The sequence below is a fragment of the Leuciscus leuciscus genome, assembly GCF_965113295.1.
Source record: "Leuciscus leuciscus genome assembly, chromosome: 21".
Taxonomy (NCBI): Eukaryota; Metazoa; Chordata; class Actinopteri; order Cypriniformes; family Leuciscidae; genus Leuciscus; species Leuciscus leuciscus.
This window is the reverse complement of record NC_138745.1, coordinates 20,410,820-20,433,555: the sequence shown is the minus strand read 5'-3', so window position 1 is coordinate 20,433,555 and position 22,736 is coordinate 20,410,820. Positions and strand designations below refer to the sequence as shown.

The following is a 22,736-nucleotide window of genomic DNA, read 5'->3' as shown; positions in this document are numbered from 1 at the left end:
TGGTCCTCCAGAATGGTTTGGTAGTACTTGGCAGTGACGTGCCCTTCAAGCACAGTAGGGAATGCCATGATATTGCAGCCCAAACCATCAGTGATCCAGCCCCATACTTTACTCTGGGTGTTAAGCCTCTTTGGGGCTTCTCCACACTGTAACTCCCACGGATGTGGGCTAGACAGTGAAGGTGGACTCGTCAGAGAACAATATATGTTTTACATTGTCTACAGCCCAAGGTTTCCTCTGCTGGCACCACTGAAATCATAATTTGGCATTGGCACAAGTAACCAAAGGTTTGGCTAAAACAGCCTGGCCATGACTCCTGACAAACAGTTTTGGTGGAAACAGAAATCAAGGTGCGCATTTAGATCTTGAGTGAGTTGGGCAACTGTGGTTTTCTTGCGTCGACAGTTACTCCTGTGGGATGTGGTCTGTCCTTTGTGGTGGTATGCCGACATTACCCTGGATATTATAGCTCTCGATACACCACAATGATTTGCTGTCCTGGTCACAGATGAGCCAGCAAGACACCAACAATTTGTCCTATTTTGAACTCTGATATGTCTCCCATTATGTTGTGTGGATTGCAGTATTTTATGTACAGCTGTGCTATTGCTCTACTGATTTAAACAATTGTAATCAATAAGAGCAGAGTGGGAAGGTTAAATTAGCAAAGACTGGCCAGTGGCTACCAGGCAGCGCATAATATTGTATCAACCAACTTCAATTGTGTCCAACCCCCTCTATATCATGGTTTCCACAAAAATATTTAGCAGCACAACTCTTTTCAACATTGATAATGATGAGAAATGTTTCTTGAACACCAAATCGACTTATTGGTAACACTTTATTTTAATGTGTTCTTGTTAGACGTTACATGATGTATATTTACAATAGTAATTACTATAAATTAGGCATAATTACATGTAACTAACCCTAATCCTAACCTAACCATATAGTTAGTACATGTAACTAATTAATATGACCTAGTACTAGTACTTAAATGTATTAATTACACTGCAACTGGGACACGTTAAAAATAAAGTGTAACCGCCATATTAGAATTATTTCTGAAGGATCATGTGACAATGAGGACTGGAAAATTCAGCGTTGCCATCACAGGAATAAATTACTTTTTTTTTAAATATATTAAAATAGTGATTTTAAATTATAATATTTCACAATATTATTTCTGATCAAATAAATGCAAATAGCATTAAAAGAAAACATTGTTTTTCAGAAACAGGAGGTATAACGTTATATCTTTGGATAGGAGAGATTAGATTTCAGTTGCCAATGGATAACATTGTAATGCTTTTGTAATACACATTAATGTCTTTCTTTTCTCTATTTCATAATTTGAATCTGAAAAGCATTATAAATCACATAAATCCTGAGTGAAACAAAACTAATGTGGTACCTGGCGGTTTATTGTCCAACCAACAGTGGCGTGGCGCAAGTCAATCCGCTGTGTGGCGCACGGGGGCGCGCTGCGCGCTGCAGATGTGTCGCAGATTTAAAAAGTCACTGTACTCTTCTAGTACAAGGAAATGGAGCAGTGCAAAGAATAAAATACTGAATTGTAAACAAGGCAGCGGAAGAGAGGGAACGTGTGCAGCCATTATAACTGTGCATGGGATTTGCACATCACATTTATTTTAACGTCAAGAAGGAAAAATACAAAGATACATTGACAGCTACTTCATTATTTTTTAGAGGAATAACTTTACCAATGGAACTGTCGGCAATCGGCGAGCAAGTGTTCGCTGTGGAATCAATCACAAAGAAAAGACTTAGAAAGGTAAGTGACATGCGCGTGTAGCTGTGCGCTTGTTGACAGTTAAATCCGTGCCCGCTGCACACATACAACATGTTAAAGGGGCGAGGACTTACACACGTCTCCTTACAACAACGTGGAAGTGTGTGTGTGGTCTAATAACTTCGATGATGACGCATGTCGCACAGAACGCTTTTGGAATTGGGTGGTTATCCTATTCGTAGGCATGGAGACTACGCAGTTTTATTTTCCGGTGGGATCTAACTAATGTTTATTGTATAGTTTGGCCATTTTGATACTGAATATGAGATTTATTTGATCTTAAAACAGCATGTGAGGTTATTGGTGCGAGCAGACGTAGCTCTCAATTACTTCAACTAATATTAAAATATGCATTCAGCTTAAAATGACGCGCGTTAAATTACCGTTACTTTTATCCTCATATGTAAAATGTCAGGACTGTATTAAAATAAAAAGGAGGAGCTGTTAGTTTATGGGTTGTCCCTTCATAATTCTTTATGACGCAAGCGTATAATTACGTAATCGCACACGTTCGAGACAAAAAAACAAAACAATCATAAGAAATGTGTAAAGAAACATTTGATTAATGTTAACTGATGATATAATATCACCAGATATGTTAATATAATGAAAATATTAATTAAGCATTGATTTATTTATTTATGTTTAAGGGTCATGTGGAGTATTTATTGAAGTGGAAGGGCTGGCCTCCAAAGTAAGTATTATTATTATTATGATTATTAGCGCTTTTAAAATAAAAAGGAAAATGACAGAATAAGCTTTATTTCTAAATGTATTAAATTATCCTTTTGTGTTTATTTCTCTAGCAGCTGTGGTATTTATGTGCGTCATGTCAATGTGAATATGTGACCTTTATTAATGTTTTTATAATTTCAAAGGTACAGCACATGGGAGCCAGAGGAGCACATCCTAGACCCTAGACTGGTTTTAGCATACGAGGAAAAGTGAGCAATTATAAAAATGAAAAATCCTTGTTCATTCTTTGACCACAAGTATCTGAATTCATCACACTGCATTTTCTGATTGCACACAGAGAACAGAAAGACAGATCAGTGGGGTGGCGTAAAAGAGGGCCAAAACCGAAAAGACTCCTCGTGCAGGTAATGACCCCTAAAACATCTTCATTTCTGTGACTGTTTCCCTGCTTAACTGTCATTAAAGGCATTTCTATCCACATATTACTCTCTCAAAGAGGAACATTTACGCAATGGATCTACGCAGCACACACAAAGATACAGAGAAATCTTCAGCGCATCTGCCGCTCTCATTGACCCGGTCGCTTGACCCAAGGTTCCAGTCCTCAGGGACTTGTATATATAGACGATTATCCCACCACAAGAAAAAGAAGAAAACATCCAGAGAGACTTCTGAGGAAGAATGGGATAGAAGAGATGAAGAAGATGATGATGATGATGATGATGATGATGAGGGGGTTATGGAGGAGGAAGAGGAGGAGGACACAAGACCAGAAGGAACTAAAACTGGCAGTAATACTTTAAACAGTAAGTATGCTAGCTGTCCAAAGGACAGACATAGGCTAGACTGCAGTGTTCTTTGTCTTTGACGTTATGTTTTGCACCGTTGCTTTGGCAAAGTATGTCAAATGAACCAAAAACTAAACCAACGTATGACTTGATGCCCTTGTCAAATTGTAAAAGGTGGCGGTTTAATTAATTAATATTGGATTTTGCGCTGCGTGTTTCTAAGCGAAGCGCGCACTTTGGTCACACTGTGCTTTAGCCTATCAGAACGGCTCAGTACACAGTGAATGTAGGATTAGGAACTCCATCTCTGCATGCGCTGTGAGTTTGACTCGTATTTTGGAACAGTGGGCACTACTTGCGCATTCTTTTCTCATTTGCATAATTTCCAACATTTGTGAGGAGGACAGTCTGTCAGAAAATTGCAGTATTTCATCAGATTTGTAACATTTTACACATTTGTATTCATTGAAAATGCTGGTTTTCGCTTAATAACAGGGTTTAACTCTTGCAAGTGAAATAAAAGTATTGTAATTTTCCTATTGCAAAGTAAAATAATACAATTTACATTTATTTTACAGTTCAGTTGTATTGCAACAATAGTAATATATTACTGTCATAGGGATACTGATACTGCTACTACCACTAATAATAATATACAAATAATAATATACAAGTATATTCATCATCATTATTATAATTTTTTTTATATTTATAATTAAAATTTGGACACTGAAAATGGGTAAATTAATTATGGGTATTCATTTACAGACTTGCTAAAAAACGACATGTAGTGTGCAAATTTGCATAATTTAATTTAGATTAAAGTAAAAAATACTTTATTAGCTGAAAAATGAAGTGTAGAATGTTGGACACTTCATGCACTCAACTGTCGCGGCTTTCCTTACATAGCAGAGGGAAGAGGCAATCAGACTCTGATGCTGGATGACAAAATAACCTTTTAAAATTCATATTCCAGTAGCTAAACAGCCACACAGGGGTTTAATAGATTGACTTAAATGTCTAAAAGAATCTAAAACAGTATCTCTTACAATGCTAGATTGTTCTCAATCATGATTCTTTAACATTTATATCACATGAAGGTGTAAATATGTCCAAATTCTATTCTGTGTTTCAGATCATGTCAGGAGGGGAGCCTGGAATCCAACCACTGAATCAGAGGCAATGACAATATCTCCTTTATCTGAGGACTGGAGTCCAGTTATGGGCATGGGCCCAGAGGAGGTAACTGTGACAGATATCACCATCAACTCACTGACTGTGACTTTTAGAGAGGCTTTGGTTGCAAGGGGGTTCTTCAGGAGCTGGGAGCTGGAGATCTGACATTACAGAGACTGAGGATGGTGTGAGCCATCAGAGGGGGAAAGGGAATCGGTACATCCATTTTTAAAACCATGTTTTTTATTGCTTATGATTATGCGCTTGCACAACTTCCACCACTGTTTCAGACTACATTTATTTGCACTATTAGTTCTAATTAAGTTAAAACATTTCAGGATTGTGATTGCAATCAATCACAGTGACAATGATTAAATGAATTACAATCCTGATAGTATTATGAGATTTTGAAGTTGTACTGGCCATGAAACAAATCAAGCTAGTTTCTCTGATACTGATTTTGCCATGTTTTGTAGTTTACAGATTCAACTAGCGGAGATAAGCTTAATTTAGTCTGGTCATGTACTTACATAAAATGATCATGCTGGGACAGAGTAATTTGCACAACGAAATATTCTGAAAAGCCAATCTATCACAAATATGTCCATACATATACACATTAGATATATGTACTGTATATGTGATATACTTGCTAAACGCATATATATCATTCTAATCTTGACCTTAAATTGCACACCTCGTATGCAGTAAATAATTACTGAATTAGTCATTAGAATTAGTGGTCTCCCAATACTTAAAATGTGTAAAATACAACTTCTGAAAAGCATTTCAACACTGTGTGCCATCTTTGAGACTTAATAAACGATATTGTGGTGTGAAAAAGTTTTATTTGCATAATGTTCTACTTTTAGTGTGCGTGTATGAAATAAAGTTGCATTTTTTTCCCAACACTATTGCTTGCTAATATCTCATCTATCTCAGTGTTTGTGCAATTTTTGACATGTTCCTTGGTCCTCTTGTGTATATTCTTGCCAAGTATGACTCTGCACCATCTTGCACAGTAGTCTACAATGTTAGATTTAACTTGACTGCTGTTAATCTTTGGTGTTATTTTAGTCCAAGATGATAACTGAGACCTGAAGACATTTTTCTATATTGAGGTGAATGTATAGTTAGCCTCTATGAATGTCCATCTCTGGAAGCTCAACTGTTTAATATCTGACTTCATGTGACCTGTATACATTTGATAAACTTGTCTGTGCCAAATGTTCGTGGTTGCTTTTTGCTATTCAGAGTATTTGCACTTTAAAATGGAAAACCTAGTATTATGATGTCATAAATAAAACTTTGGTGTTACTGTATCATCAATTACAAATGCTTTTTTTATATTTAACCATCAATGCGTGGTACTGTGGATTGATACATTTAGTTTCAAGCCATCTTGATTTGACATTGTTTTAGCTCCACTTCTACAATGTAAGAATTACACCACACCAAAAGCCAATTATTTTTGAATGGTGCAAACATATTTTAATGTACAATTAAATAATTGGCAAAACGTCTGACCACCATAATAAATTTAAAAAAGAACAGCCAACCAACCAAACAAACAAACAGTAAAACTACTGAAATCAGAGCAACAGTTTTTGCTCCTCTCAGCAAGCACCAAAGTGTTAGCAAGAGAAAAGTGGTCAAAACTAGGATCCATAAAACTATATGATTGGTTTTCCAGTCCGTTTTAGAAAAGAATAACAAAAATAAACTTACAGATCAAAGCAAATTGCCATGGTTTGTACAGTGAATCATAATCTGTATACTTCTATACGCACTCACAAGACATTTCCTCAAAATGCCATATTACTCATTATTCCCAAAGAGGGATGTATATGGTATAACAGCAGTGTCATGTTGCATCATCAATATCTTTGAAAAAGTGTAATTCAATATCAACTCTTGAATTAGCTTCAAGTTTTTTATTCTCAAAAATAAAATTAAATATATCTATATAACTATATTTATAAAACAAATATTGTTCTCCTCATTTTTATAAAATAAGTCTTAACGCCGTATTGCCTCTGTTGTGTAGTCATCCAGCACCCCTTTAACCAAGAGAAAACAATTCATTTATAGGTTATTGTCATATACCATCAAAAAGACCATCCACTTCCTTATCTAAAACTATTTGTCTCTTCCTTTCTGTATTTGTGCACAGGATGAAGATATGACAGACAGTGTTGGTTTAGTACACACTAATGAAATCCTTGTAACGAAGTACACATACAAAGGCGCATTGGTGCTTGTCTGATTTGAGCTCCATTTATGTATAAAAATCTCACAGGTTAAGTGTAAGCTGCCCATAGTTCTTCAGCTCAAAGCATCTTGAATCAAGAAGAAACATCTGTCCATTTACCTCCATTCACACATATATATATATATTTTTACAAAGACATTTCATTTTCAGTCATTTATTTTCAGTTCAGAATTTTCTTTATACATTAAGGAGATCACTTAAATCCCAAAGTTCAGGAACACTAGAGATGCGCGTGAAGAGTCAGAACAACAATTCCTTACTGGAGAGACGGGGAGAAAAAAGAGGACTTTGAGTCGATGGAAGAGGGTAGTTCAAGGTGATTATTTGCAAAATCCATAATCCCTTATCAGCATTTGGTCTTCTCAGTAGAGATCACTGCACTGTCCTACGCACACCTGTAGTGTCAATCAGGTTCCATTACTGAGGAGGAGGGCATAGTGAAAACATTCATGGGACAGGGTGTATGAGGGTGGGAAAACTGCGACATGCATAGGAGGACAGATATTTCCCATGCAACAAGCCATCAGAAAACACATTATCGTTTCCCAAACACTATCAAAACTTAATTTAAGCCCCAACCACCCCTCAAAAGCGCAAAGAAAATAAAAATAAAAAATAAGAATATAAATTCATCCATTTATAGTCAGGTTCTATCACTAACAAAAATATACTCTTCAAGAATTGTAGGAGATTCAAATAGCATATGCCATCAACTGTCCAAAACAAAAGAACAAGAAAATATCTATTAGCCAACCAAAAGAGCTGAGTAATAAATAACAGTTATTACCAATGCCATCATAATCATTACATTTGTGAGAATAATTCTAATACTCTCCAAAACCGATGACATTTTTTGACTATTTAGAGGAAAAAGAAAACAAAATAGTCAATTTTGTTTACGCATTTTGCTTTTTAATTTCATGCCACTTTTAAAATCTTAAAAAATATCTATAAAAAAAGGCAGACTTCTTCACCCCAAAAATATTTCTGGTCATATACCAAGAGGAAATATTTCCCATCCCTTAACCCAAAACCCTTTGAACACAATTGGCAAAAAATATATTTATATATTTTTATATATTAACAGCAATAACTTACCATTCATTTAACTTAATTTGTTGACTTGCACATGTAGTATCTCCCATAGGAAGTTCAGTTCTTTTCAATTACATAAGAAAAATATTAAATAATAATAATAATAATAGTAATAATAATACTATCGATGACAGCCTTTGTAAATCCTAGATCTGCTACCAAACTCTGGCAATCAGGACAGTTCTTTGAGCTCTGCAACATTACATCAAATCTAACGAGTGATTCATGTTCGACCCCATATCTTGGTTATTTGTCATCATGTCATTTGTCCCTTGCCCATGCAAGGCTCCCATCCCACCTAGCTGTGAAAGCATGGCACTCTGGTCTGCTCCAAATGAGCCCTGGTCCATCGCATTAGCCTGTTGCTGCTGTTGGGATGTCAGCGGTTGTTGCTGTGAAGGGTGCACAGCAGCCATGCCACTGTGATGCTGAGGATGGTGACCTGGGTGAGGCGACCCAGTCTGGGTCTGGGGCGAAATGTGATGAGGTGATGGCTGAGGCTGTAAGCGAGGAGATGGACTAGAGTTTGGCGGCTGTGACTGGGGCCGAGGTGACGGCTGGGGTGAGCGGACTTGGTTGCTAAGGGAATTAGGCAACTGCTGGCCCTGCAAATGGGGAGACTGGGACATCTGTTGCTGGGGCTGCTGAGGGCTCATGGGATTGTGTTGAGCAGGAGATCCTCCTCCTAGGTGTGACTGTTGCTGCTGGAGGAGCCGTTGTTGCAAAGCTTGCTGAAGCATGGCCGGAGGTTGTGAACCCATGGGAGCGGATTGCATCGGTTGCTGCTGGAGGGAACCACCGCCATCAGGACCTTGAAGTCCTGCCATAGCACTCTGTTGCTGCTGCTGCTGCTGCTGCTGCATCTGGAGTTGCTGATGCTGCAGTCTCTGTTGCAAAGCAGCTGCAACCTGCTGATGGGACACAGACCCAGAGTAGTTTTGCTGGGTCCCAGGCTGGGTCCCTCCCTGCTGCTGTTGGAGACTGCCAGGCTGAGGTTGACCAGGCTGCTGTGGGGGCATTCCAGACTGGCCAAGATAACCCTGCTGCTGGGGTGGTTGAGGATGCTGAAACTGTGCATGGTTTGCCATATGTTGCTGTTGCTGTTGTTGCTGCTGCTGTTGCAGTTGTTGCTGCTGCAGTTGTTGTTGTTGCTGCTGCTGTTGCAGTTGTTGTTGCTGCTGCAGTTGCCGCCTCATCATTTCTCTGAACTGGGGGGAGATGTTAGACATGTTGGCACCCTGATTGGGAATAACACCTTGTTGTTGTTGTTGTTGTTGTTGTTGTTGTTGCTGCTGCTGTTGTTGCTGTTGCTGCTGCTGCTGCTGTTGTAACGCTGCCATTTGCTGTTGTTGCTGCAAATTTCCACTCATCATAGACCGCTGTTGAAGTTGCTGCTGCTGCTGAAGCTGATTCATTGGCATGCTATTTCCTTGTGCCATATGCATACTTCCTTGAACTGCCCCAGGATTTGCATTCATTTGCTGGCCATCGATAATTCCTGGACCTCCACCAGGTCCTCCTGGTACACCCACACCTCCTGCTCCAGGCCCTCCTCGACCAAGGTACCTAGGAACTCGTTGCCTGATAAAGGTTGCCATGAGCTGAGGGTTTGAACGTAGTATATTCAGGACTTGCTGTTGTTGATGGGGAGAGTTGGGCAACCTTAAGGTTTTTACGAGTTCCATTAAGGCAGCCTGAGAGTGACTTCCAGGGCCAGCACCTGCAAGTGCGGCCCCTCCTTGGCCACTCATCATACCCATTAGACCTGAATGCCCTTGTTGCTGCTGTTGAACAACTGCCTGCTGTTGTTGAGGTGCAACCATTCCTTGCAGACCCATTTGGTTCATTACCCCAGGTCTCTGCTGAGGAGGCATGCCAGGACCAGTCCACGGCTGCTGTGGTGTCCCCTGAAGTTGGGGTGCTCCTTGCTGGGCCTGCTGCAACTGGACTTGAGGGAGCTGAGTCTGAGCTCCTGTCTGGTGCTGCTGCATGCCTGTTGTAATCATTCCCTGCTGCTGATCCATGTGAGTTCGTGCCACTGCTGCTTGTGTCTGGGATGGAATTCCCTGAGGTCCAACCATTGCAGCTGCAGGAAGGTTCATGCCCATCTGGCTTTGTGTCTGGGGACCCTGATGCAGGCCATGTGGAGGCATCATGCCAGGAGCTTGGTTTCTTTGCAGGATCTTTTGCTGAGCCATTTGCCGTTGTGTCTCTGCGACTCGTTGAATTTTCATGGCAATTTCAACTGCAGCAGGTGGAGGGCCAGGTTGCTGATGTTGCGGCAACACAGGCTGCCCTAAGCTCGACTGTTGCTGTTGAGGGAAGCCGCCTGGCACCATTCCTGGCTTTCCCATTGACTGAGAAAGTGGAGAGGAGCCTGGAGGTCTTTGCACATATGGAGGAAGGTTGTTGGCATGCTGAAGATGCTGAACTGATGTTTGCTGCTGCTGCTGCTGCTGCTGTTGTGGGATCATGGGCTGTTGCGGGGAGTTCATCATCCCACCACTACCAGACATTTGCTGGTACTGATGGGCCATCCCTGCCAACTGCTGTTGCTGCTTTGATGGAACACCTCCAACCCCAGGTTGAGTTGCTGGAGGCTGGCATAGCTGAGTGGGCGTCTGTGGGGTAGGAGGCTGACTGCTTGGTGTTGGTGTGCTCGGACCAGTAGTACTACTGTTCCCAGGAGATGGCAGCCCACCATTGCCTCCAGGAAGCTGCTGGCCTGTCCTTTGCATGCTGGCCATTCTTCTACGCACCATCTGGGCCTGCTGTAGTCTGTGCTGGAGCTGTTGTTGTCGCAGTTTCTGCTTGATGTTGAGGCAGAATGGCACAGGACACTTGTTCTCTTGGCAGTGTTTTGCATGGTAACAACAGAGTGCGATGAGCTGCTTGCAAATAGGACAACCACCATTGGTTTTGCGCTTGCAGCCTTTGGTATGTTGAACTACACGTTTCATTTTCTGACAAGATGGAAGTGAGCAGTTGGCATTGCGGCACTGGCAAGCATGCACTAGAGACTGGATGCACCGCTGAATACTGAGACGGCGTGAGTCTCCAGGATTCTGCGTTGAGGAAGCAGCCTGACTGTTGCTTTCGTCGTCCAACCCTAAGCCCAGTTTCTCCATCTTGTGCTCGTGACCTTTTGTATTGTAGCAAGTGATGCAGAGATCAAAGTCCTGTGGAGAAGTTAGAAAAATCATTAAATGGCAAAGTTATTATTGTGTACTGTACAAAAGAACATCATTTACCAGCATTAAGTACGACTGATTATTTATATAACTGCGGTGACCAGACACTGCTTTTCCTGGCACAAGTTTTGAGTAATTCAGGATAATGCAAAAAAAATTCAGTCTGTCCTGAGAAAATCTGGTTATCTGCTCATGCCATATAAGCTTTACACATACAACAAATAAAAATTGTATAAGATCACATCGTAAATCATTACTATCTTCCCACTCCTCCCATTCTATAGTCCTCACCTCACACACAGTGCAATGGAAACGAGTTTCAACATGGTGCTTGCACACATTGCAGGTATACACAAAGCGGTCCTGGCTCTGGTTGTGCAGTTCAACCAGCATGCACATAGTGCTCCATTTTGAGCGCCGCATTGAAGAAAACTCCAGGTGTTTATCCCGTGCAAGTGTTAGGAAGGCATCACGACCATCCATCAAATCACACGCCATCAAAGGATCAGTGTCAACAATGGGCAGGAGAGCATTGGAATTGGGTGCTGCAATCAGCCGGATAACAAAGAACACCTTGGAGAAAAATAAATAAATTGGATTAAAAAAATGTGTATGAAATATGAAAAAATATGAAATATGTTTAACATTGTACAAAAGAAACTGATTAGGATGCCACCAAACTTCACAAACGCTAAATGTTTGACCATGTACCTTGATTAAACTAAATCATAGTGAAGGAAAAAAAGCTGAAATCAGGCATTAGTGTTCCTCATACCTCTTTGTGCTTTTCCATTGTGGCATAGAGTTTCTGTGAAAGGTCATTGGACACATTTGGCATCCCCGGCTTCTTTTTGTTGGCTCGGCTTAAACTGCTCTTGTTCTTGCTCGTCTTCTTGTTGTTCTTTTTCTTGGCATTTTTGCTGTCACCTTTTGTTGTCTGGAAAAACAGAGGAGTTTTGTTGTGTGAAAGGGTTGTGTGAAAAATCACTTTTAGAAGGTAACAAAACCTGAGATGAGTAAGAGCTTAAAGACTAACATCAACACTCTCATTGGACGTGCTGTTCTCCTCCCTCTTCCTTTCCTCCTCTTCTTGCTCCAGTTCTTTTATACTCTCTTCAAGCACATTGGGCCAGAAATCACCCTCAAAATAGGGCAGTTCTTTGGCGCTGGTGAGACGATCCTCTGTTGCCTGTTTGAAGATGTCCTGTAAAAAAAAAGTTTTTTTAAAATAATGTATACTGAAAATATACTGTATACTGAAAAAAATGGAAATATTTTAATAATGTATACTGAAAATATACTGTATACTGAAAAAAATGGAAATATTTTACAAGAACACAATGTTTAAATTGTACCTTATAGTCATGCACGATGCGCTCTGCTACGGCTTTATCCAGCATCTTTTTATACCACTCCTGCAACCGCTTGGGCTTGGGTATCTTCTGATCTGCAGGGTGACAGTGGAAGATGTAATCATCTCCTTCACTAGGAGGGCAAGCCCAGATGTGTCCCGTGGTAAACCTAAGAAAAACAAAATCCAAAAAAAGTTTAATTCAAAATTTCACAAGGCAATAATAGTGAACATCTATTAAAGTAAAAATACTGCTGAAAAAGTAGGAGAGGGGAGTATTATCTTACCCTTGTTTTCTGACATACTCCAGATATCCTATAAGAATCTCATGGTACACGCCTGTTCTCAGACAGCGTGGCTGAAAGAAGTGGACACTGTCCAGGTAGGATATGTAAACTCGTCTAGAGGATTGAGGATAAGAAAAAAGTACGAAAAAGTTTAGCGGGAAATAAAAACAGGCCCGTCAAATAATAAGAAAACCAATTACATATGCCTGACCTTTGATTAGGGGGTGGACAATCTGAGCCATACTCTTGCACGTGCATCCCAAAAAAGCAGACATCAACACCATCAACATCCTCAAATGCAAATAAAGCTTTCGTTCTGTATGGGAAAGACTCTGACATCTCTCCACTATCCACAAACCTGTGAAAAGGAATCCAAGAAGACAAACAAGCAATGCTAAAAGTCTGCATGGGAGGTATATTACATTATAAATCAGAGTAAACAAATGAGGCTTCACGGCAAGAATATAAATGACAAAATGTGAATTAAAGTAACTATTCTTGAAATGTCCACATATATGTTGTTACATTTACAACATAAATGTGTTGTATTAAACCAGTGTCTGTTCTTATTCATCCTGTCTGACCTAGACTTCATGCCTGGCTTGACTTCCACCACTTTGTCCGAGACATGAACAACACGAACAGTAACTTCACCAGACTCTGGGTGATTATGTCGCTTCAGAAAGTCATTAACCCGTGTTTCCAAGTAGATGCCTAGTTTGGTGTGTGGAAGCCCTAAAAAAAAAAAAAAAAAAAAAAAAAAACATTGTTTAAATGTCATTACTAGTTAGATCATCAGTGAGAAGAAAATACATGGAAAAGATTTGACAACTTCTACAATTTAATAAAACACTGAAATGGAACCACATACTTTTAGCAGCATATTTATTCTCTTTACGGGTCTTGTTAGACTTCTTCAGACAACCATCACATACAAAGCTAAACGAGGGAAAAGAGAAAAAGGTAGGACACATGTTGGTGTTAGAAACGCCTTTCAAAATCCACAGTCAGTCGTATTCAATTTCAGTGCAGAAAACTCACCCTAATGGCCATATAGTGTCATGGTGCAAAACACAGATCTGATGCATCTTCCGACCACAATCCATACATTCCACAAATCTGCAGAAAAAAAAATTAAAAAAATAATCCTGATAATTTTGCTGAGATCACAAAACTTTAAATTAAAGGTTATATCGACTTACAGCTCAGGGTCGAGTGTGTCATTTTTCTTCTTTTCAAACTGATCCTTGTTGATCGATCTAGAAATATATGCATATTGTAGCACAATTAAAACAAGATATGCAATATGAAAACACTCAAAGGGTGCATTTATGGTCTTAAAAAAAACAGCTTCAAAATCTCAATAACAAGTTTGAGATTGATTGTTGTTGACTGAATTAATTTCCATTGAAGTTTTGTTACATTAACTCTAAGGCCCCCTTTACATGGCAATTCACAAACATTTCCGGTGTTTAGATCGCAATCGGGTGGCACTTTACAACAAAATAAGGCATTCTGAGTGCATTTACACCTGATATTTATGTTTGGATGGATACATCCACATTCTGGGGTGGCAAGGGACAGATTCTGGACACATTCAAAGGATTAAATGCTTGTCCTTCCTTTTTACTTGTGTAGTTGAATGCAGATTCAATGCAGAAGTTACTTTAAAAATTAAAATGATCTGTCACTGACAGAACATGATGGAACATTTCCATTTTTATCAATCAGTAATATATTTTAACACTAGGTAATTTTAAAGTGACATTGATATCACAACTTTTTTTAAGCCTTACTAAAATGTACTCTTCTTTTTTAAAACATTTGGTAAATAAAAGAAAATTCTACGGAAACCTCTGATGTCATATGTAAGAATTGTTCTTTTATAACGGATAAGGGCAGTAGGATCTCTAGTCTATACAATCAAACGTAATATGGGTGGGCGGTCTTGATACGGCAAACACTAGACAGGCTAGACAAACTTGTTTTCTTGTTGTACAGCTGAAAAGAAAAGAAAAAAAAGATCATGCTGTAAGAAAACTCGAATTAAATATGGTGTGAAAGAGGAGACACTTACGTTTGAGGTTGGGATGGGTCATCTCCCAAGGACACAGTCTCACCCTGGATCTCATTGAAACACTTTTCGCAGAAGTGGTACCTGTCAGCAAGAAGCCCATATTTTGGTGAACTACACCATGCGCCAACACCACAGCCAATCACAGAGAGGCAACGAGGAGGAAGCCACCAATCAGTGCAGGACAAGGCAGGGCAGGCAGGCCAAAGGGGGAGCGCAGGACAGGGTCATCGCCAGAGGAGCCAATCATGATGCAGGATTTTTGAGCAGGGGTTTTGAGCAGGGAGGGGTTTAGGTGCAGATGATTGGTCAGATGAAAGCAGGCGATAGCGGACACAACAAATGGTAAAGTACAGGGGAGAGGAAAAGGGTTGACAAAGAAAAACATTAGACAAGACAGAAATGAATGGATAAGGAGGGAGACAATAACAGACAAGCAGAAAGCCAAAGCAAAGCACAGATTAGCATTTACATGTATAATGAGAAAACCATTATAGCAAAACTGGAGCAGAATCAGTTGCGAAGGGTGTTGTGACTTATGGACACATGAGCACATTAAACATGAACAAAAAGACCGTAGCCACAATGTCAAGCAAACAGGCATTTTAAAGGTGCTCTTTCAAAAGATAAGAATTACTCCTTTTATGTCATGGTTACCCTGATCAGTGTCAAGTCGTACAAATTGTAAAATTCATGACATGGTTACCCTGATCAGTGTCAAGTCGTACAAATTGTAAAATTCATGACAAAGTGGTCATATCATGAAATATACAACTTTTTAACATACAATTATGTACTATGAAGACACATTAACATATGACTAACCACATTTAGGTCAACCAGCACAAACAGGCCATTTAATTTAAAGGATCACAAAAAGAGTGAAAATGGGCATGTAAAAATAACTATTTTTGATTAAAGAAACTTTCAACAAATTATAAGTGGAGTAAAAAAAAATTACAATAATAATAATATTATTTGTGTATGAAAACATTTCTGGTTAAGGTTTGTATTTTGTGTGCCATGTATAGAACATGAATGTCCTTAGTCACATGCTTGTTAAAGTGATAAACTGCAGTACTTGTGGTTGTTTTCAGAGATGTAACAGATGTTTTATGCTACAATTGTGTAGCCTGTATTACAAAACTTGCAACCTCTGTAGCACCAGTGCTATGTGCAAAAAACACATTTTAATGACTATATGTTGCAGAAAAGGAGCACACTTTAAAATGCCAGGTCTTTTCACACACATAGCATTTTACAATGGCAAAGGACTGATTGGTGGAAAAGGTGGGATAAGAAGACACTCTTATCAACCGTGGTGCGAGTCAGTTCACTTTATGTGGCCAGGTACAGTGGAAAAACAGCCGTTTCACATGCAAATGTAATAAATAATCATAACATGGGGCTTTCAGATATATATGCTTGCGTGTCCGTTGATGTTGGCCTCGGTCGTAAGTTCCTTACCTGTTCTGATAACTAAAGTAAGCAGCATCTCGTGGTATAGTGCATAGCTGCTTCCCATAGCAGCACAGAGTTTGGGGAGAAAACTCAAACTGTGAGAGAAAACAAAAAACATTTGGTGAACATGGTGAAAATGCAGAGAACACTGACAAATGACTTCAGGTCTTTCATGTCAAAATGTACTCGATCAGTGCTATGACACAAAATCCCATATTATGACTAGCTCTTTTGGATGAGAAAGCTCATTTAGTTAGCTCAACGGAAAGTATTGATTTATAAAACAGGCATCATATTAGAAGGACAATTTTATGTGTGCAAACACTCTTGCACCCTCTGTTTTACCTTTCTCCCACAACAGTAGCCAAGGCTCTGCATGACCGGGTCGATCTCCTGCTCGAACACTTCCGCCAGCTTAGAGCAGTACTTGTAGACTCGTGATGTCTTGCGGTTATACAGCCAGGCGTTGTTAAACATGAGCCAGATGTCATCCACGTACTGCCACGGTTCTTGGTACTGGCCCGTGTCGAGCTTCCGTTTTATAGTAGACAAGTCCATAGGATTCTTCACAATGTCAAAATAGTCCTGTGATTTGCCAAAAGTGACAACGTTAAATATCAGTTCAGTAGAATCGTATATTTACATAAATGAGAGAATGACCTTAATACTTAAATGCATTTGATATTCGAAAAATTATGAACATTCCCAATTTTATACACGATCGACAGAAAAAATATATATACACTACCATTCAAAAGTTTGGGAGGAAAGTATTAAAAGAAATGAATGCTTTTATTCAGCAAGGACGCATTAAACATTGATGATGTTACAAAACATTTCTATATAAAAAAAATTAAATAAAATCACAGTTTCCAAAAACATTAAGCTTCACAACTGTTTTAATCATTCATAATATAAGAAATGTTTCTTGAACACCAAATCAGTATATTAGAATGATTTCAGAAGGATCATGTGACACTGAAAACTGGAATAATGGCTGCTGAAAATTCAGCTTTGCCGTCATCAGAATAAATTACATTTGAAAACTAAATTAAAATGATAATAATGTCACAATATTACTGTTTTTACTGTATTTTTTGATCAAACGAATGCAGCCTTGGTGAAAATAAGAGACCTTTAAAATATTTGTAAAATCTTTTGAATGGTAGTGTATATTATTAGTATGGTTATGCATGTTTAACCAAAAACAGCATTATATTAAGGTGGCTGTGCACCAGACAGCACACGTACTGGTATCCCCAGCACTAAAGGGTCCACAGGCTGGCGGAAGGGCAGAGACTCGGGGTCCTGGCGGTAAAGAGACTCCAGTGTGGGCATCAGGGCTTGCCTCAGCTCTTCTGGTTTAAAAACTGATGAAAAAGCAAGATACACAGAATTATTACATAAATTCTTAGACAAAAACACAACAGTGAATATTTAAGCTATTCAGTGTAATCCAGAGGTACCTAACCTGTGGCACACAAGAAAACACACACAAAAAAATCTCCAGTTAAAAAATTTGCCATTTGCCATTTCAGTCATTGGTGATGGCAGCAATTTAAGCACAAGCATCAAATTCAGTAAAACGTATCCATTGATGTGTGAGATTCATTAAATATGTTGCATGGCTGTTCAATTGTTGGCTTTTATATTATCACTATCAAAGAACCAGCAGTTGGTTTTGTACTGAGGCCAACCCTAGCAGCTAAAATACCCAAGTGGAGTTTGATCATACTTTTCTTTTTGTTAGGGACTCCAGAAGGTGAACTGTGGGTAACTGTGGACCCTGAACCCTCTTCCTCTTCTTTAGGCTCAGTCTTTATCTCTGGCTTTTTGTCCTCCCCGGCTGCAGTGGAAGATGTCTCCATTGGCACACCATCACCCAATGGCTCCTCTTTCTTTATCTGATAAAAGAAAGCAGTCAATTCACATGGAATGATTTTAAGATCATCTACAGGGTTCAATGATTTTTTTCTACTGTGCTTAATTTTTACTTGCTCCACCAAAAGAAATAATGTTGTTTTGACCATTGACCACTTGACCACTGTATTCTAATATATAAGCCACCAAAAATGTTAGATACTGGTGACATTTCACAATTGTTTCCAATTTCGATACCCCAGAGAAAACTACTAGCCTAACTAATATAAAGTTCAAATATTATTGAACAACCCTCTACGGACACACTGAAGCTCGAGTCACCAATGGCTAGTTCATTTTTTATTTAACTCGCCAGACTTTTTACAAGGAATGCAACAATGCAAATGAAACAATTCTATATAAATATAACACAAAAAGTACAGTAAAGACAAGTAAACAGTCTGTAATGAAATAAGAACAAATAATCAAAACTACAAGCAATAGCACAAATAAGCACAATAGAGCACAGATACAAAGTATTTTGTTGTTTGATTAACATTAAAAACACAGACAGAAGTAGGAATATTAGGCATAATGTACAGATCCAATTTACTGATGCTGTTACACATGCATTGTCTTTCTCAACATTTACGTTCACTTAAGACAAAATTGTCCATTCAAGCACAAGACGACGCGAAAGAGAACTCAATTCAGTAGTCACGTACTGTCAGACACGGCTTGCTGGATGCCTGCTTCGAATGTGCGCACAAAACTTCTCGAATTGAGTTCTCTTTCGTGTCTTCTTGTGCTTGAATGTTTAAATTGGCAAGGCTTAATTTTTTTTTTTTGCAAATGATAAACTTTCATGATGATGCAGCACTGGGCCAATCTGTGCAGTGACAGTTTCGTCAACTCCTGGCCATCAGGCAGTCCTTATTGTTGAGCCCTGTATTTAGATCTAGCGCATCAATTCGCTTTACGTGGCATGTGTAAAAAGCCTCTCTTTCTCTCACGTTGGGTGTGTGTGTGTAAGATAAATAGACAGAGGGCAATCTCAGCTAAGAAATAAAGCTCAGCAGGCAATGAAATTATATCGGCGCTAAACGTTTTTTTTGCCTCTAACTCAAATCACAGGTGAGTGAAATCGTACAATTTACAAGCCATTTGATAATTAAAGACATTTTTAACTTGCCTAATGTGAAATTTGGTCTTATATGCAAGTGATTTACTCACATTGTAGAGGGTTGTTGAAGACAAGTGAGTATTCAGTAATAAAATAAAAACATATAAACCAATTACAAGCAACAGCTCAAATAAATACAACAGAACAAAGATACAAGTGAAATAAACCGTGCTTTAAGTTTTTCAGGTATGTCTAACAGTATTCAGTTACAGAAATTGAATAATCAAATGTAAAATAACATTATATAGTCTTCACAGTATAAATGAAATATAGATTTATCCTTGTTAAAGCTACAAATGTTCTTTAGTCAAGATCAGTGAGTGGTTTTCTCTTTGTCTTTTGTTTGATTAACATTAATGACAGACAGCAGCAGGAATATTAGACTGCTGTTACTTTAAGACCAAAATGCACGGATACAATATACTGTTACACATGTGTTTTCTTTCTCATCTTTTTTTTCTGTTCCGTTATTGTTGAGCCCTGTTACTAATAACAACATGTCTGATTGTCAGATAATCAACACCATTCAGAGTTTAATTCTTATTTACTGAAAATACAACTTCTGGATCTTACCTCAGGCTTTTCCTCAGATTTAATGTCTTCCTGCTTTCCAGTTCTTCCTCCCACCATGGCTTCTTCATCCTCATCCTCATCCTCCTCCTGCTTGACCTCCACCTTGGACTCAAAGGGGGTTGTGGAGTCTGAATGACCCTGCTGAAATGATCCATCTGCACTGCTGACGGAGGCAGGGGTTGCAGCCTGGCCGTCCACTGGCAGAGAACCCTTATGAGACAACTGAAAAAAGAAAAGACAAAAACGGTCAAAAAGTTAATGAAGTATATAGTTAAGTGTATAGTTATAGTTAGTTAAATATTAAGTGTAATTAAGGATCCAAAATCTAAGACCACAAGTGAAAACACAATACAGTCTAAATAAATACGATCAGCATTAATAAGAACATCTTTGAAACCTTTTAGATTTTTTAATCAATTTTTTAATTTACATGTAATTGGATTTGATCCTAAATTCCATGGATCTCATCCTGTCAAAAGTGAGGAACAAATTAGGATTTATAACAGGCAAAAAGTGACGTGAAAATGTTCTTTTGCATACACCAACTGAAGAGCATGTGTACAGACTTTTTGTGCTCATATATTTGAGTAATTAAAATAATCCAACGTTTATTAAAATGTAAAGATGATTAGACAATAACAACATGCATTATTATTATTATATGAGTAAATTAACAACATATGTGTATATACATATAGGTGGAGTTGATGCACGTTCACGTCGCTTTTGAATTGAAGATGAACTGCAATTTATAAAGCGGGATGTATTCTAGAATATTGTAATATTGAAATATGGATCATGCTTTATAAATCGCTCATAGGAACATCTCAGAAATGGTTGTGCGTTTACATTTAGGACCATTCTACGTGTGCATTTATATTTTTGTTGTATACAGAGCAATAGTACTCACTGGAGTGCGGGGATGCTGGCTGGCATTTGGTGTGGAGAGGCCACTTTGAGAAGCAGCGGGAGGAGTTCCTCCTGATGTCTGCTGCTGTGGTTGCATGGCATTGTCAGAACTGCTGGACGGATGTAACTGCTGCTGACTGCCGGTCGGGGCTAACTGGGGTAGACCGGGTGTATGGGGCTGGGGTGTCTGGGAGCGCGGAGTGGGCGTGGGTGTACGGCTATGTGCTGGGGAAGGAGAATTCTGGTGGACGGGCGGGCAGTGGGGGTGGTTGATGGACTGTGTTGGGGTGGATGCTGAAGGAACCCCACTTATGCTGTTGGGACCCGAGGACCCGCTGCCTGCCCCTCCAGCAGACCCAGGCTGGGCTAAAGGACTGCCGACTGGTAAAGATGATAAACTAGGCATTTGCCCCTGCTGTCAAATTAAAAAGAGCAAACATTGAGAATGCATTCATGAAGCAGTTCTGAACTAATATCATACATGATGCATTACAGCTCTAGGATGTTTAATGACAAAAACCAGTACCACATGTATACAAAAAACAAACAACAGATAGCAATAAGAATTCATAATTTGATGGTACATTAAAAACATTATTATTACAGATAGGATGAAGTCAAAGTAATACAATTCAGACAAAATCTATACTCTCTTACTTGAGTCATAGCGCCATCATTTCCTTGGTGTGCCATATCAACAGATCCAGGACCAAGAACAGGACTTGAACCTTGAAACTGTCCAGGTTGCATGTACTGATTTTGCATCTGTGGAACATTCGGTTGTGGCATCCTCCCAGTGCCCATGCTTCCCTGAAACAGTCAAAACATTCAGCATTTAGAAGAAATAATTTGTGCACACTTAAAAACAATCTTCCACGGAACTACTATGGAGTAATAAATAACAAAAGTACAAAAGCTATCATTTCTAGTCACAGTAATAACCTGGTTAAGAGTCGTGTTGAGTGGAAGAGGAGGTGTAGATCTCTGGCCCATGGACTGCATTCCCATATGATTCCCGAACGGATTCATGCCTGCAAAGCACAGAGCACTTAATACATATGTACATATACACTACCATTCAAAATTTGGAGGCGGTAAGATTTTTAAATGTTTTTGAAAGAAGTATTTTATGCTCACCAAGGCTGAATTTATTTGATTAAAAAAAATATAGTAAAAAAAGGGGTCTTCAATGTTTTTCAGGGCATTGACCCCTTAGGCAATAGAGACAAGGAGCAGGGACCCCCGATACAAAATGTGTCAAACAGATCTACATATTAAGGATATAGCCTTCAATATTAATAGAAACTAACCAAGTTATGTTCAAGTTATATTATGTTAAGACAGTAGATCAGAACTATGCACATTCTTGTTGCACAATGTCTGTATATTACTTTTCATTGTTCAAATTGAGATTTATGCATCATAATAAACAATATGTTGCGATAAAAATCACAATTCATTAGTTGTTTGCAGTTGTTGTAAATTATTTTAATGGATTTGCAGTCATACATTTTAATTTTACTGTCAGAGGGACAATTAACAAATCAAATCATTGAATATCTGAAATGAGTGTGTGTAACATGCAGATGTAGGCCTAGTGAGCAATGGCTCCACCATAACAAGAATAGCAATATATTGGTCTATTACCATATATTGGTCTATTATAATCTATTAGTCAGCATTTACATTGCGCGTAAATTGACATTCCATATTTTTGTCCCATGCTATAGTTATCATTATGCCAATTGCAATTTCGAGAGTGAATCCTGCATTTCTATGTAGATGTCACTTCCAAAACTTTCAGCGTGTAATTGGCCATCGGTCCTCTTAGCAGCATAAAAAAAATAAAAAAAACTTTTATTCAATGGATTATAGCTATATAGCCTTGAAAGCGTGAAAGAGCGTTCACTTTACAATCACTAAAAAGCTGTCACTCATCTCAGTTCGCAATCTCACAACGATCCATTAAAAATCAATAAAGTTGTCTATACACAATGATTCTCTTAC

The 22,736-nt window shown here is 38.8% G+C and overlaps 2 protein-coding genes across 6 annotated transcripts in view; one reads left to right on the top strand and one right to left on the bottom strand.

Moving 5' to 3' along the window:
• Positions 1-753: 753 nt before the first annotated feature.
• Positions 754-5,795, top strand: cbx7b (chromobox homolog 7b). 2 transcript variants are annotated; one of them, XM_082152238.1, is made up of 6 exons: positions 754-1,795; positions 2,464-2,507; positions 2,692-2,757; positions 2,847-2,913; positions 3,006-3,315; positions 4,433-5,795. In XM_082152238.1, exons 1-6 carry the CDS (start codon positions 1,628-1,630, stop codon positions 4,636-4,638), a joined length of 861 nt encoding a protein of 286 aa, XP_082008364.1. In that variant the 5' UTR covers positions 754-1,627; the 3' UTR covers positions 4,639-5,795. The 2 variants fall into 2 exon arrangements, with proteins under 2 accessions (XP_082008364.1, XP_082008365.1); XM_082152239.1 differs by lacking the exon at positions 754-1,795 and adding an exon at positions 1,829-2,024.
• Positions 5,796-5,938: 143 nt separating this feature from the next.
• Positions 5,939-22,736, bottom strand: part of ep300a (EP300 lysine acetyltransferase a) — a 34,007-nt gene continuing 17,209 nt past the window's right edge. For all 4 annotated transcript variants that reach the window (XM_082152234.1, XM_082152233.1, XM_082152236.1 and 1 more), the window contains exons 12-31: positions 21,672-21,760; positions 21,387-21,539; positions 20,731-21,144; positions 19,821-20,042; positions 17,940-18,108; positions 17,456-17,574; positions 16,550-16,789; positions 16,211-16,299; positions 14,747-14,827; positions 13,872-13,928; positions 13,711-13,788; positions 13,541-13,608; positions 13,254-13,404; positions 12,881-13,027; positions 12,670-12,783; positions 12,387-12,552; positions 12,068-12,235; positions 11,807-11,968; positions 11,323-11,604; positions 5,939-11,019 (exon numbers count right to left, since the gene is read on the bottom strand). In XM_082152234.1, the coding sequence (XP_082008360.1) occupies positions 8,041-11,019; positions 11,323-11,604; positions 11,807-11,968; positions 12,068-12,235; positions 12,387-12,552; positions 12,670-12,783; positions 12,881-13,027; positions 13,254-13,404; positions 13,541-13,608; positions 13,711-13,788; positions 13,872-13,928; positions 14,747-14,827; positions 16,211-16,299; positions 16,550-16,789; positions 17,456-17,574; positions 17,940-18,108; positions 19,821-20,042; positions 20,731-21,144; positions 21,387-21,539; positions 21,672-21,760 (5,948 nt within the window). In that variant the 3' untranslated portion in view covers positions 5,939-8,040. The remainder of the gene's footprint in view (positions 11,020-11,322; positions 11,605-11,806; positions 11,969-12,067; positions 12,236-12,386; positions 12,553-12,669; positions 12,784-12,880; positions 13,028-13,253; positions 13,405-13,540; positions 13,609-13,710; positions 13,789-13,871; positions 13,929-14,746; positions 14,828-16,210; positions 16,300-16,549; positions 16,790-17,455; positions 17,575-17,939; positions 18,109-19,820; positions 20,043-20,730; positions 21,145-21,386; positions 21,540-21,671; positions 21,761-22,736) is intronic.